This window comes from Suncus etruscus, chromosome 5 (assembly GCF_024139225.1).
Source record: "Suncus etruscus isolate mSunEtr1 chromosome 5, mSunEtr1.pri.cur, whole genome shotgun sequence".
NCBI lineage: Eukaryota > Metazoa > Chordata > Mammalia > Eulipotyphla > Soricidae > Suncus > Suncus etruscus.
Window position 1 is genome coordinate 21775785 of NC_064852.1, and position 14690 is coordinate 21790474.

Genomic DNA, 14690 nt, shown 5'->3' on the forward strand with positions numbered 1-14690 from the left:
AGGGTACAGGGGAGGGGAAAATCATGGGCCCAATACCTAAGAGTCAGGATCTTGTCCCCTCCTGCTAGCTGGAAGCACTCAGGGAGGGGCTGTCCTGGGAGGTGTCACCTTAGGGGTGAGCATTGTGGAGGCTGCTTGGAGGTGTCATCTTATTCCAGATGTAAGCAATGAGGGGTGACCATCAGCTGCCTTAAGATTTGGCCTCACAGAGTTTAGAGAAATCTAACAGATTTGGCGCTTCCATCCCCAGGAACCAGGTTTATGGATGACCCCTCCTGTCTCTGCAGTGTCCCCAATAATGCTTAATGCTGGCACGCCCAGCATGAGCCAGCCTGGTCCTGCTGAGCCAGGCCTTTTGTGTATGATTCAGATAGAAGTGAGAGTAGCAGGAAGCCCAGCCTCACCTGAGTCTCCCCATCCTGGGGGTCAAGGGTCAGCAGGAAGTCCTGCCTCATCTCTTTCTTTCAGTCCCTGGGGCAAAGGTTGGCTGGACGTCTGCCGGGTGGGCTGGAGATGCCTCCACCTCTTCCTCCTCCTTCCTTCCTGGCTGCTGCTTTGGGACTAGCAACAAACCACTGAGGTGAAGCCCTGTGAGGGGAGCTCAAGGCTCTGGGGGTGGACCCAGATTGGGGACACCCTTCAGGGTGGCCCCACAGCCATGTGACCTGCTGGCTCTTGTTTCCAGCCTGTGTGACCTGCTGGACCTTGTTTCCAGCCTCAGCGTGAGACTGGCCACATCCATGGATCTGGGGGAAATGCTGGGCATTGGACAGGGGATTGCTGGGGCTGGGAGTGACTAGTCTGGGCACATGGAGTCATAATACACTGTGTGTCTATTTATATCTGGAGCATGTTTGTGAGTGTTTATATCTCTGGTTGTCTATATCTGTGTGTATGTTTCTGTGAGTGTTTATATCTCTATGTGGTCTGTGTGCTCATTTCTGTGACTGTACCTGTGTGTTCTTCTCTGTGTGTCTGCATCTCTTAGTGCTTGTTCCTATGTTTTCATATCTCTGTGTTTCTGAATTCGTTAGTGTTCTTCTGTATGTCTGTATCTGTGAGTGTTCATTTATCTATGTGTGTTCGTATCTGTGTATGTATACTCATATCAGTATATGCTTATATCTGTGACCGTGTTTTTATGTGTTTATGTTGTGTATATCCATATTGATCTGTCTGAATGCTTACATCTGTAGGTTTGTGTGTATTTGTCTGTGACTGTATGTTTGCATGTGTGTCTGTATCTGTGAGTGTTCATGTCAGTGTGCGTGTGGTTGCCTCATAACCCACAATGCAGAGTGAGGAAGAGTCTGGGATCTGAGATTTCTTGTTGGGGCTCTTCAATTGAAAAGGTTCTAAAAGGAACCACATCCTGCTGAAATTTGGGTCTTTGTCTAACTTTGGACCCTGGGGGAGATATGGGAGGGAAGAGGTGTCCCCAACTCTGCCTCAGCTGACTCAGGTGCTGGAAGAATGGGTGTGCATGTCCTGAGCTGCCAGGTGAGGCCTAGACATGTTGGGTGAACAACTAGCAGGCCCCCTCAAACACATGCTTGTGTTTGTTGCCTGGAGGAGACAGAGGCCCAAAGAGAAAGAGCCTCCTCTGATGTGCAGGAACACCTATGCTCTCTCCCATATCTTCCAAGAGCTGGAGTAGGGGCTGATTCGGGGTCTGGGACCCTCAGAATAGAGGATCTATCAGAGCACAGAGAGCAGAGCTGGGGGCACAGGGAGGGGCTGATGAGAGGACACAGGAGGCCCTGGTGGACATCTAACTCCAAGAATATTTGGGACCAGAGCGGTGGTGCAAGAAGTAGGGCATTTGCCTTGCACGTGCTGATGTAGGACAGACTGTGGTTTGATCCTCCAGTGACTCAGTAGCAATTTCTGAGCCAGTAGCAATTTCTGAGCACATAGCCAGGAATAACCCCTGAGCGTCACTGGGTGTGGTCCCAAAACAAAGAACAAAAACAAGAATACTTAGCTCAGTGTGTACTTAACTCATTTGATTTAGACCCTGGGACTCTAAACCCCTTCTTTACTCCATCCATTCCTGCAGGCCAGCAGGACAGTCAGTGGCTGAGGCCACTTGCTGGGGACAGTGAGGGAAGGTGGCCTGTTCCTAACTGCCCCTCCTATCCTCCCACCACCCAGTCCCCACCCCTCCTGGCTGCGATGCACCCAGGCTACAAGGGAGATGAGACTTTTTGGGGAGATTTTCCTTCTCTGTGTAATAAATGCAGCAAGGTAGGAACTTCAGAATGCATTTCCTGGAAAGAATGGGTCTGGCCATAGTCCAGCCCTCCTGACATCACAGACACCCCAGGTTATGCCACCTATCACCAGCATGCACACCTCCCTGGGAACATTCTAATGTGGGTTGATCTGGAGGCAAGTCCAAGTGCTCCAGGCCAGTTTGTGCTCTGCTGGAGGTTTTCAGGGCCTCTTGGGCACATCAGTACTGCTTGGTGGGTGTCGTGGGCAGCAGGGTCCCTGCTCAGGATCTCACACTAACCAAGTGACAAGCCTATGGAGGAGCATCGCTGCACATTATGCTTCACTTTCTTTCCTGGGCCTCAATGCAGACAGACTCAGAATTGTGGAGCTCCAGAGCTGCCAGGGACATGGCGCTCCAGGAACCCCATTCAGGGCCACAGAGGGTCAGTTTACACAGCCAGCTGGGGGAAGTACTGTGGGGCTGGGTTCTAAGAAAAGAAAACAGGGAAATTGCACTGGCTCAAATCCGAAGAGTTAGTAATGCCACTGTGGGATGCCTGGGATTACACCTAGCTGGTGTTGGGGGACAGAGGTGAGAAGGAATTGTGGGTACAATAGGAACATCTTGTACAGCTAATGATTGTGGGGGAGGAGATAAGTGCCCCCCCAACACCTATGCGCTTTGTTGGGACGTGCCTGAATGTTCACATTATGATGAACAAAATCATTCAGCCTAACTCCCCAGAGCACTTTGAATCTGTGGTTCGTCTAGTGGGTTTGGGAGTCTGTTCAAAGGTGTTAACCCTCTATATTGGGAGTTGGCTTCCCCTGAGCTTCTGCTTGTTCCATGACCTTCTGTCATATGGGAAGTTCCAAATGGCTGGTGTCTGGAGATGCTGGTGCCCATGTTAGCACCGTGTCCTTTGCCATCAGAAGGCCTGACACCCTGGGGACAGTGAGGGAAGGTAGCCTGTTCCTAACAGCCCCTCCTATCCTCCCACTACCCAGTCCCCACCACTCCTGGCTGTGATGCACCCAGGCTACAAGGGAGATGAGACTTTTGGGGGATATTTTTCTTCCTTATGTAATAAATGCAGCAAGATACAAACCCCAATGGAGGTTTGTAATGAAATGAAGCAGTTGGACAGAGAGAGAGAGAAGAAAGAAAAGCCTTTTAATATTCATTTAATGTTTGTCAGGGGTGGGAGGGAAGGAGGTGAGAGAGAAAAAAAAAGAAACAGAGAAACAGAGAGAATGAGAGCAAAATTCAGCGAGGTGGGGCCTGGAGCTCTGGGGTCAAACTGCTATGCAGGGTGAGAGAGAGAGAGAGAGAGAGAGAGAGAGAGAGAGAGAGAGAGAGAGAGAGAGAGAGAGAGAGAGAGAGAGAGAGAGAGAGAGAGAGAGAGAGAGAGAGAGAGAGAGAGAGAGAGGAGCAATGTACATCTGGCTGATGCATATTAGACTAGGTTAGGGGGCCTGGGCTCCCTGGCCCACCCCCCAACCCAAAGGTTCTCCCTTGGTTTCTTCCTGAAATTCCTTTCTAACCACCAGGCTTCCCTTTTAAGTTACAGGGGCTGTTTTTATAGCATCATCACTTATTAAAGTGATGAGATCTTAAACATTTTTTTTCCTTTCTTTTTTTTTTCTTTTTTTTGTATTTTTGGTCACACCTGGCAATGCTCAGGGGTTATTCCTGGCTCTACGCTCAGAAATTGCGCCTGGTAGGCTCGAGGGACCATATGGGATGCCGGGATTTGAACCAGTGACATTCTGCATGCAAGGCAAACGCCTTACCACTGTGCTATCTCTCCGGCCCCTTAAACATCTTTCACTGGGAGCTAGAGAGTGGCTGTGGAACAGACTTAAGGCCCTAAGTATGATCCTCCATCTCCCAGGCTGCCCATATGCATCATGCAAGTGCCTTTGTCCAGATCCAGCTTGCTGAGGTGCTCTTTTCTGCTTGGTGGAGCACAGTGGGTGCATAGACTCTGGATTTTTAAGTAGAGAGTCCAATTAGGTGAATGTTTCTGGAATACCTACATTTTCCAGGTGCATTTTTGGGGAAATGGTCACTTTGATCCAAACATAGCCCCTCTGGAGGACTTGGGTATGTGGGGAAAAGAGTGACAGTGAAGGAGACATGTCCTGTCCATATCTCTTTGTCCCTGACTGGAACCCAGGATGAGAAGGCATGTGCGTGGAGCTAGGTTTTGGGCTGGGTGACCTGGCTGAGATAATTGGTTACAGATGTTGCACTCCACCATGTCACCTGCAGGTCATGGCAAAGGCAGCTGGGCCCTCCCAGCCTGCGGTTGCCCCTGCCCAGCCCCACGTGTTCAAGTTGGTGCTTCTGGGAAGCAGCTCGGTGGGCAAGTCCAGCTTAGCACTGCGCTATGTGAGGGACAAATTTCGCGACCTGCTACCCACAGTGGGCTGTAAGTGCCAGGGCAAGACTGGGGCTGCTGGGGTGTACCAACAGAGCCCAGCCTGGCTGGTATGAATGGGGTTGGGGGTGGGGTGCATTGTGGTTCCCTGGGGTCTGGTCTCCCCTCCAGAAGGGCCCACTGTGTGAGGATCATGCCTCCATGGTAGTTTATCCAGAGAACCCGCCTTCTGCCCTGACTCAGTTTCCCTGCTTGGCTAGAATAATGGTAGGGAGCAGGAAGATGAGGTCAGGAGCAGAACCTTACACTTCACTTTAGGGGGGGTGGCACCAGCTCCCTGAGGCTTTTGGAGACATCGGTTAGGCTGTGCCCCTTCATTCCCAGGGTGTGGCCAGTGTGGGAGGGCAGACCCTTCCTAACCAGTCAGAGTTTTGTTCTGGCTTGAGCACTTGGCCCCAAGGAGATATCGCTTCTGAATTCAGTCACTTATTCATTCACTCATTCATTCATTGAATCACTCATTTCTTTATTCATTGTCTCACTCATTCAGTCATTTATTCTTTTACTTATTCATTTCTTCCTTCACTTATTCATCGACTCATTCTTTCCTTCATTCACTCATCTCTTTACTCTCAGTCCTTCACTGAGTCCTCCATTTAGTCTTTTTATTCTTTAGTTTTTTTGTTTTTGGGCCACACCCGGTGACGCTCAGAGGTTACTCTTGGTTATGTGCTCAGAAATCACTTCTGACTTGGGAAACCATATGGAATGCCAGGAGATGGAACCGAGGTCCAGCCTAGGTTAGCGCGTGCAAGGCGAACGCCCTCTAATTGCGCCACCGCTCCGGCTCCTTCATTTAATCTTTTATGCACTCATTTTTTCCTTCCTTCATTTCTTCACTCTCATTCCTTTACTTAGTCCTTCAACCCACTCATTTCTTCACTTACTTATTCCTTCGTTTAGTTATTTACTCTTCACTCCTTCACTCATTTATTTATTCATCCCTTCACTTATCATTTCTTCACTCATCGCTTCAATCACTCATTTCCTCCCTCACTCACTCATTTATTCACACATCCATTCTGGAGCTCAGCAGATGTCTGTGAGCCTCTATTTCCAGCCTGCTAGAATAGTGGGACACTCACAGACTACTCACAGTCACCCTACATAGAGAAGCACCTAGGATTGTCCAGGGTGTTAGTAATTGCTATAAAACATATCTAAGCTGGGTGAGGTTGATTTTAGGGTAGTTGTTCCACGGAGTCACACCTGGGGGTGCTGGGGTGACAGGGGAGCACAACCAAGGTGCCATATCCAGGAATACTGAGGGGATGAAAGGCTACACTCAGAGATGCTGGGGGTGGGGACTTGGGAGGCCTCACCTGGGTGTTGGGAACAAGGGGCCATATTGGAGTATTAGGAGAGAACTCACCTGAGGATCTGGGGAGTGGGGGTCTTAATGGGGGACACTGGGGGAATGGAGGACTCACTGGGGATACTGGGGTATGGGAGAATCATACCCAGGGGTGCTGGGGCCTGATGCACCAAGACAAAGCTCTAGTTTGCTCTGAGTTTACAGAATTCTGTGCGAGCTGCTCATGGTTCTAGAAGCACATGGAGCCCCCAGCATCCCTGTGGACCCTCACATTCCTCTGCTCTTCACCCCAGGCTCACAGTGCCCCTCTGAGCCACTGGCCTCTCTTTTAGGCGCTTTCTTCACCAAGGATCTGAGTCTGGGCGTCACATCTGTGAGACTGGAGATCTGGGACACAGCGGGCCAGGAAAAGTACCACAGTGTCTGCCACCTGTACTTCCGGGGCGCACAGGCCGCTGTGCTGGTGTATGACATCACCCGAAAGGTAATGCTCAGGGTGGGGCCTTCTGCCCATCTCTCCCTCTGTTCCCCTGGGCTCAGGACACTTCTCAAATCAGTGCCCTGGAGAGGTCACAGCTCCTACATGGTCACCTCCAGGAGCCTTCCCTGATTGCTGCCTCCTTCCTCTCGACAACGATTCTATTCCTCTCTCATCTTCCAAAACATCTCCCAAAATTACTTCTGCTGAGGGCAGCAGAGACAATGGTGTCATGGGAAGGGGGATTCTGAGGTACAGAGAGTCCTGCCCCTTACCAGAACCTACAGGCCAGATGCAAGTATAAGGGACATACTTTGGTCCTGAAGAAGAAAGACAAGGAGGGGTTGAGTGGGGCACCAGAGCTGGGGTGGCAGCAGGGAAGGCTTCTAGGAGGAGGGTTCTAAAAGAGACTCACCATCTGGGGAGCAGGGAGGATAGAGCAGTGTGCATGGTGCTCTGAGGTCTGATGCAGCCGACATAGGATTCAGGGCCCATTGATGGTTTGGTCTCAGGGCCCATGCCAGGGCTGAGATAGTGGATACCTAGTGGGCAGCAGCTGGATCATTCCACGTTTCTGGTTGCTTGAATGTGCATATAGTAGACCATGCTGTGTCTCCTCTTCTACCCCCAGGACTCTCTGGGTCAGGCCCAGCGCTGGCTGCAGGAACTGAGGCAGGAGAACAGCCTCGAGGATGTGGTGGTGATGCTGGTGGGCAACAAGGCAGATCTAGGCTCGGAGCGGGAGGTGACCTTCCAGGTGTGCTACATGCTCCTCTGCCCCTCACCCATGTGCACCCATGTGAACGCACATACCACATGGCCACAGGCATCATGACTACATCCCTCTTGGGCACACAGGCAGACACATTCACAGGCACACAATCCATACATGTACACGGACACATATGCACATTAACAAACCACACATGTGGCCAAGCAAGACAATTCACACATGTGCGTGTACAGATGCTTGCACATGTGCACAAATGCACATGCAATTCACACATGTACATAGACACATTTGCACAGATTCATGCACAGGCACCACAGGCACAGGGTTTCTAGGTCTTTCTCTTGGGACTCAGCAGATGGTTGAAGAGCACATGTGGGGACGTACAGTCCCTAGTGGGGTTTGGAGTTCCTCATTGGTCACCAAGCTATAGCTCTGCTGTGGACGGACCCACAGATCAGCAATACAAAAGTGAGAAATGGCACGGGGCTGGGGGGGACTATTGTGGGGGGGAGTGGGATATGTGGGAGTATATATGATATGTATGTGCATGCTTTATATGGGGGAACTAAGTACTGATATGGGGGTGTAGCATGAGGGTGGGGTTAGTATGTGGGTCTAGAAGGGTGTGTGGGTTTGAGGGTTCTTTGTCCCTAGTATAGGAGGTGTGTGTAATAGGTATGTGTGTATACTACCTGGGTGTGAGGTGTGTATTTGTAGTAGGGTGAGTGTCTGTGTATATAAGAGGTGATTTATAGGCGTGCCTGTTTATGGTGTGTGTCTAGGAGAGGTGTGTGTGTCTAGGCCTGGGGTGGCGAACACGCGGCTCTCGAGTCGTATGCGGCTCCCGGCCAGAATGAATGCGGCTCTTTGCCTCTTATCATGATTTTGTATACTGTGGCTCTTTGCCAAGTTTGGATTTTGTTCTGCTGCTTCTGAGGAGGGACCTCTGAGAAGAGATCTCTGAGCGTGTAGTCCCATCTCCCATCCCTCGGAAACAACTGCACGGGCCAGCAAGCGGTGGTGGTGGGGGGACCCATGTGTCACATGTTGTGTCATATCTTGCCATTAGTTCTTAGTGTGGAGGATGTAGCACACCCTCACCATCACTGCAGGATTTTTACCCTCACTCAAAATGTCAAAATGCAGTATGTGTTTAATATATTATTGTTAAAATTAGATGTTTTTGTGTGAGTGTTTGTCTGTTTTGGCAGGTCACTGCGTGGTGTGGCTCTCTGACTCTCACAGTTTAAAATTTTGGCTCTTTGTATAGAACTTGTTCACCACCCCTGGTCTAGGTGGTGTGTTTTTGTGTGTATGTACAAGAAGAGTGTCTCTGTATATCTTTCTGTGTATCTGTCTGCGTCTGTATGTACAAGAGTTAAGTCTATCTGTGTCTGTGTCTTTGTAAGTGTGTCTTTCTGTGTGTCTCTCTACCTATGTATGTGTCTGTATGTATAAGCGTTGTGCCTATCTGTGTCTGTGTGTCTCTATAAGTGTGTCTTGCTATGTGTCTGTGTGTATAGAAAGAATGTCTGTCTGTGTGCCTCTGTGTCTTGTCACAGACCCTGCTGAGCAGGGCTACAGACCTCTCAGTCATCTAGCAGATGAGGCAGAGGAAGTATGTGCCCAGCACCCAAGGAACACTTAAAGTTGAGCTCAGAGGCCCTAGGAATGAGCTTTCAGTTCCAGGGCTGCAGGGCCCTCTGCCTCTCCTTCCCCAGCCCTGCCTGGGCACTTGGGAATGGGAGAGGCTTTGGGGCTGATACTGCTGCCTCCTTGGAGCCCTGCATAGAGGTCACTGTCAACTCCAGCTCAGGATAGCTGGACAATGGAGAGGACCCCTACCTGGGCTGACTTGCAGTGAGAGAACCTGGCCAGGGGGTGGGCGTCCCAGGAGCCCAGAGCCATGGTGAATCTGGGTGTGGTGCCCACAGGAAGGGAAGGAGTTTGCTGAGAGCCAGGGGCTGCTATTTACGGAGGCCTCTGCCCTGCTGGGGGACCAGGTCACAGAGCTCTTCACATCTGTGGGTGAGTGGCAGAGGGTGGGGTGAGTGGACAGGGAGTGGACAGTGGGCGGGGAGTGGGCAGCTAGAGGATGGGGGCAGTGGGCATTTTGGCTCCACTGGCTCTTCTCTGGCCCCCTGGGACCCTCTGATCCTGATGCAGAGGAGTTGAGCCCCTTTGGGGACTCTGGGCTGGTGTGACTGGGGATTCTTCTTTCCCTAAGCATTTCCCCTCTCTTCATAGCCCAAGAACTGCTGCAGAGGGAGGAACAGAAGGATGCAGTACCCCAGCAGGGTTCCCCACTGCCTCTGGATGGAGCCCCCACCAGGCAATCTAAGTGCTGTGCCCACTAGAAGCCATCTTCCCGAAAAGGGGTGCCTGGGCCACTGGCCCCCATTGGAACCCACCACTATGAAACTCTGCAGTGGGGGACACAAGCTAATCTGGCTCATCCCAAAAGATGGAGCCCAATGCTCCCACCTGCCTCATTGGAGCCCAGTGCCCCCAGGGTATCACCTCTGGATGATGTCTGTCCTTTCATGCAGCCCTGCTGAGGGCTCCTTGGGAGTGGAGAGCTCAAGGCCACAAGGATGGAGAAGCCTGTCCTCCCACCCAAGGCCACCATTTCAGGGCACTGTCTGTCATTGTCTCTCACTGAACCCCGGAATAAAGCACCTCCCAACACTGCTCTGAGTTGGACGTGATGACCAATTCTGTGCCAAGGACTGGATTGAGTTTGGGTGACCTCTGACCTGCCTCCAGATCATGGGGACGTCTCCAGAACTGTCTGTGTCCCCACTGGAAGCCCCCTGAGGAAACCATAGTACACTGAAGGAACATGTTTACACTCCACTGACAGTCCCTCACAATGAGGCTCTGGTGTGGCGTCCCTGAGCACAGACTCTGTACCTCTGCTTTCTGTGTCCCACTCTTCTGGGAACAGGTAGGACCCACCATGAAGCCTGTGGAATCTGAGCTCACTCTTGGACACCAAATGGCACTAGAAATCCCCACAACCAGGGGCCGCTTGATGCCTGGTCTAGGGGCAGGTGACTGGAAGGGGGGAGAGAAGAGTGTTTGTAGGACGCCCAGAGTTGGCATTGCAGGAGTTCATGATTATAGCATGTATGGACTTTGGTTCCCAGCTACTCTATAACCAACCCCTTCAAAACACAATTGGATCGTTGTGTGCATGTATGTATACATGTGTGGACTGTATATGTGTGAGTGCATGTAAACACACATGTGCACACATTTGAGAGTGTTTATGTGTACACAAGGGTACATATGAATTCATGAGCATACATTCACACATGTACACTGGAATACACACTTGGACATAGACATGTACAGGGCACATACAAGCATATGAACACAAAAATGAACACAAGCCACACATGGACATAGATGTGCCCACACAAATGTGTGCATCCATGCACACGGACACTAATTTTGTCCGTGGATACTGCACACATGCACAAAGACACATGGACACATATTCTATTGAGGCAGATGTTTTATTGGGGGCAGGGGAAGGGAAGGGCGGTGGTGCAGGCGGTCATCTCAGTGACTCTGGGGGGACCCAGTGCCTCCTTTCAGGGCAGGTTGACAAGTCTTTGCCTCAGGCCCAGCTGGGGGTCGTGCTCCAGGGCATCTCTCCTTCGGCCAAAGCGGCCCACTGGCCGGATTCCACGGCCTGTGTACCAGGCAGCATCAATGTCGGGGGCTGCAGAGGGAAGAAAGGTGGTAGCTCTGTTCTAGTGGCTACTCACAACCCAGAAGGAGCTGCCCCCAAGTTGGTGCCCCACAGAAAGCACCCAAGGATTGGAGAAGGCTATTTCTAAGGCTGCTTCCAGGAAATAGGCTTCAGGCTTCTGCCAGGGGAAAGCAGGTGCAACAGAGGCTGCCCTGGTAGAGAGAAGTGAGGTCTTGGGATATGTGGGCAGTGGAGCAGGGGATAGGGTGAGCATGAGAGTGGTCTGGATGGGAGGTGGCTCTGCTTTGATCTGCAGGTGGAGAAATAAAGGAGAGGGACCCAGAATGGGGCGTGGGGGTACAAAGGGGGCATACTTACTGCGGATATCCATGGAGCGTGGGGGGCCCCGGCGCCCAGCACCCCACAGAGGCAGGCTCAGCAGCACCAGGCAGAGGAGGGAGGCTGGCAGCATCTTCATCCTTATCCTGGGTCGAGAAAAGAGGTGGTCAGGGGGGCGGCGTGTCCAAGTGGTAGAATGTGCAATGTGAGAAAGCCATGTCTGTCTGGGTGTGCACATATAAAAGAACCCTATTTGATGAGCACATGTGAGAGAACATGCCTGGGTTGCATATATGTATGTACAGCAGGTAAAAATGTGGTGTATCTGTGTGTTCATGTCAGAATGCAGGTAGAAGGGCGTGTGTATCAGAGTGGCCCATGTGTGCTCTGGGAAGAGTGTGAAGGGTATATGTGCTTGTGTGAATGGGACATGGGAGTGAATTTCCAAGTGTGCCTGTATGCTCATGGGTAGACTATGTAAAAGCCATGTCCACTTGAGACTATATGCACGTGTGAAGAATGTGAATGTTTGTGTGTGCTTATGTGACAAATGAGTGGTATTTACACACATGCTCATCCACATGTACTCACATGTGCACACCAGTAGCACATGCACCAACAGTTCCATGTACAGTGTGGGTGCATGGGTGAGGGGGCTTCATCTGCAGTGGGTTCATAGTGAGTTGGGTTGTCCTGCCAGGACATTTTATTCCCTGCTTGCTGAGAGAACGGTACCCCTACCAAACACCGTAAGTCAGCTCAAGTCCTTGGCAAGAGCACCCTCATTTCCATGACCCTAGCCTCCTTGTCAGGTACCCAAGATGTGCCTGTCAGGGAAGCCCTGGTGTCCAGCAGCAGGATTTTCCCTGTAGATGTGGGGCACGGGGACACAGTGATGCCCACAAAACTGCTGGGTAGAAGTGCAGAGCTGGCAGACAACCACACATGCCTGCAGCTCTTTGGGACACTACCTGGGTTGCTCCTCAGGGTTCCCCTGCCAGACTTTACTATCCACCCGTTGCTCCCACCTGAGTTATGGATATGCCTCTCCTGGGCTCTGAAGTCTGTTGGCATGTCCCATCGTGGACAAGAATTGAGGTAATGGAGACCATATCATGAAAGGAGAGAGAAGAGATAGAGAGGAGAAAGGAGGAGAGTGAAGAAATAGAGAGGAGAGAGATAGAAGGGATAGAGGGAAGAGATGGAGAGAGATAAAGATGAGAGAGAAGAGAGAAAAGAAATGAGAGAAAGAGAAGAGAGAAAAGAGAGGGGGAATGAAGGGAGTGAGGAGAATGATTAGAGAGGGAGGGAAGAGAGAGGGGAGAGAGGACAGCCACTTGCCTCTGCGACCTGCAAGCTGGGTCGACTCCTGGTCCTCAAGCAGACACTCAGGGCCCTGCCAGAGATGGCAGCTAGGAAAGTACCTGAGGCAGCACATAGAACAGGATGGGATAGTACTTGGGATCAGCGTATGGGGTCAGTGCAGGGCCACCTATAGAGCCCATGACCCACCTGCTTACCACAGGGAACCCACCCATATCCAGGAATGGGGCCCAGGGCCAGAGACCAGCACCCTAGCTCCAGGGCATCCCAATACCCAGATTCCTGGCACCCCAGCACACAAATTCCCCTGTTCCCCTAGCCCCGTTACTCACTGGGTGGTAGGCCGTGCTGTGTGGTGTGGAGATGAGCAGTGAGCCAGGATGTCAACGCCTCCTTTTATAGAGCAGGGAACAGCAACCCCAACCCCACACCCGCTCCCTCCCAGTGGCCTTAGGAGACCTATGGCTCTTTTATTTGCTTTCTTCTATTTTGCACAAAAACCTTCCTGAGTTCCATGACTTGTTCCTTCCTGGCTCCATAATTTCATTTTGGCCAAGTGGCTTTAAAGCACATTAGCTGCTGCCTCACTTTGCCTGAGGCCCACTGTGCTCTGCACTCACTGGGGCTGGGGGTTTGAGGGGCTGACATGCTGCTCAGAAGATATCTCGCCAAAAAATGTATCTGATACTGGAAGTTGGTGGCAGCATCCTGGGTATTGCTGTGTGATGTGTTTATTAGCATCTGCATGTGTATCTGTGTGACAACTTGTGTTTTGGATCCATATGTGTGAACCCCAGAAAAGCACACATGTATTTGTCTGTCCATGTGGGCTTCACAAGTATACAGGATTACACATGACAGACCAACTCGACACATACCTTTGTGCAGAATCAGGTGTGAAGACCCATATTCACATGCATACAATTATGCTGTAATAATAACACACAAACACTGAAGTTGTGTGCACATACAGACATGAGCCTCATGTATGAACACCATACTCATGCATATGGAGAGACCATGGTCAACATTTTAGCTCACATCAGCAGCAGATGTGGGGATTTCCAGAAAGAAGGTCCAGGTGGGGTGTCCCAGGCATTGTGTAGCATATGTTTCCCCACCACTGCCCTGAATCCACTCCTCAAAGCTCAAGAGGCAGGAACACCCCATCCTTCTTGTGTGTTCGCCCCCAACTACAGAGTTGGAGGATCAGCCCCTTTCTCTCACTCTCTTGCTCTGATGACACTGTTAGTGGACCCTAAAATACTGTGGTTGTTGGACCTGAGAGGTGTTGTGGAGCGGTAAGGAGTCTGCCTTGCCAACGCTAGCCTAGGACAGACCGCAGTTCGATCCCCTGGCATTCCATATGATTCCCCAAGCCAGGAGTGATTTCTGAGTGCATAGCCAGGAGTAACCCCTGAGCATCACCGGGTATGGCACATGCTCCAGTCACAGCCAGACCAGGAGATGGGAGTGAAGCAGGACACAATTTGCTCTGGCCACACGTGAGATTAGGGGCACAAAAATCATCACAAACTGGAAAACCCAGAGAAGGTCAGTGGGAAGAGGCCATGAGATTTGGGGCACAAAAATCATCACAAACTGGAAAACTTAGAGAAGGTCAGTGGGAAGAGGCCTCTCTTCTGGGGAGGAGAGTGGCTGGGGAAGTCTCTAGAGAAATGAAAGGAATGATGGGTAATCACGGGCCTTGGCTGAGCCTCTGGGAGAGCAGAGTTGGCACCAGGCATAGAGTGAACTCCAAGTCTTTGGGCAGGTGGATTCTTAGGGGACAGATGTAGCTGGTCATGACATGTATCCAGGACATTAGGATGTAGTGGACTTTCTAGAGCCAGGTTCAAAGGGAGGAAGACCAGCCTAAAAAAACAGCAGGAGAGGCACAAGCACAGGCACGGGGAAGGGGGTTCCTGAAGCACACACGGGAGATAAAATAAATTAGGGGGTCCTGCTATGGTGCTGGGAGCCGAGTGGGTATGTGAGTCCATGGAGGAATCAGCCAATGAGCCAATAGATAAATGCAAGAGTGACATATGCATGAATGGGGGAATGAATGAATGAATGAATGAGGAGTGAGAGAATGAATAAGTGAAGAATAAAGGAGTAAATGAATGAGCAAATGAACA

At 51.1% G+C, this 14690-nt stretch overlaps 2 protein-coding genes across 2 annotated transcripts; one reads left to right on the plus strand and one right to left on the minus strand.

Moving 5' to 3' along the window:
- Nucleotides 1–433: 433 nt before the first annotated feature.
- On the plus strand, nucleotides 434–9690 carry RAB17 (RAB17, member RAS oncogene family). Its single transcript, XM_049773761.1, has 6 exons — nucleotides 434–580; nucleotides 4493–4652; nucleotides 6309–6460; nucleotides 7086–7211; nucleotides 9122–9215; nucleotides 9435–9690. The coding sequence occupies exons 2-6, from the start codon at nucleotides 4496–4498 to the stop codon at nucleotides 9542–9544; spliced, it is 639 nt and encodes a 212-aa protein (XP_049629718.1). The 5' UTR covers nucleotides 434–580; nucleotides 4493–4495; the 3' UTR covers nucleotides 9545–9690.
- Nucleotides 9691–10689: 999 nt separating this feature from the next.
- PRLH (prolactin releasing hormone) lies at nucleotides 10690–12950 on the minus strand. Its single transcript, XM_049773745.1, has 3 exons — nucleotides 12882–12950; nucleotides 11266–11372; nucleotides 10690–10917 (listed from the first exon to the last, which is right to left on the minus strand). Exons 2-3 carry the CDS (start codon nucleotides 11363–11365, stop codon nucleotides 10787–10789), a joined length of 231 nt encoding a protein of 76 aa, XP_049629702.1. The 5' UTR covers nucleotides 11366–11372; nucleotides 12882–12950; the 3' UTR covers nucleotides 10690–10786.
- Between the last annotated feature and the right edge of the window lie 1740 nt (nucleotides 12951–14690).

Coding starts and splice junctions, on each gene's coding strand:
- RAB17 (XM_049773761.1), top strand. CDS start 4,496: ATGGCAAAGGCAGCTGGGCCCTCCCAGCCTGCGGTTGCCCCTGCCCAG. Junction 4,653..6,308: donor CCTGCTACCCACAGTGGGCT/GTAAGTGCCAGG, acceptor CCTCTCTTTTAG/GCGCTTTCTTCACCAAGGAT. Junction 6,461..7,085: donor TGTATGACATCACCCGAAAG/GTAATGCTCAGG, acceptor TTCTACCCCCAG/GACTCTCTGGGTCAGGCCCA.
- PRLH (XM_049773745.1), bottom strand. CDS start 11,365: ATGAAGATGCTGCCAGCCTCCCTCCTCTGCCTGGTGCTGCTGAGCCTG. Junction 10,918..11,265: donor ACGCTCCATGGATATCCGCA/GTAAGTATGCCC, acceptor TTCCCTCTGCAG/CCCCCGACATTGATGCTGCC.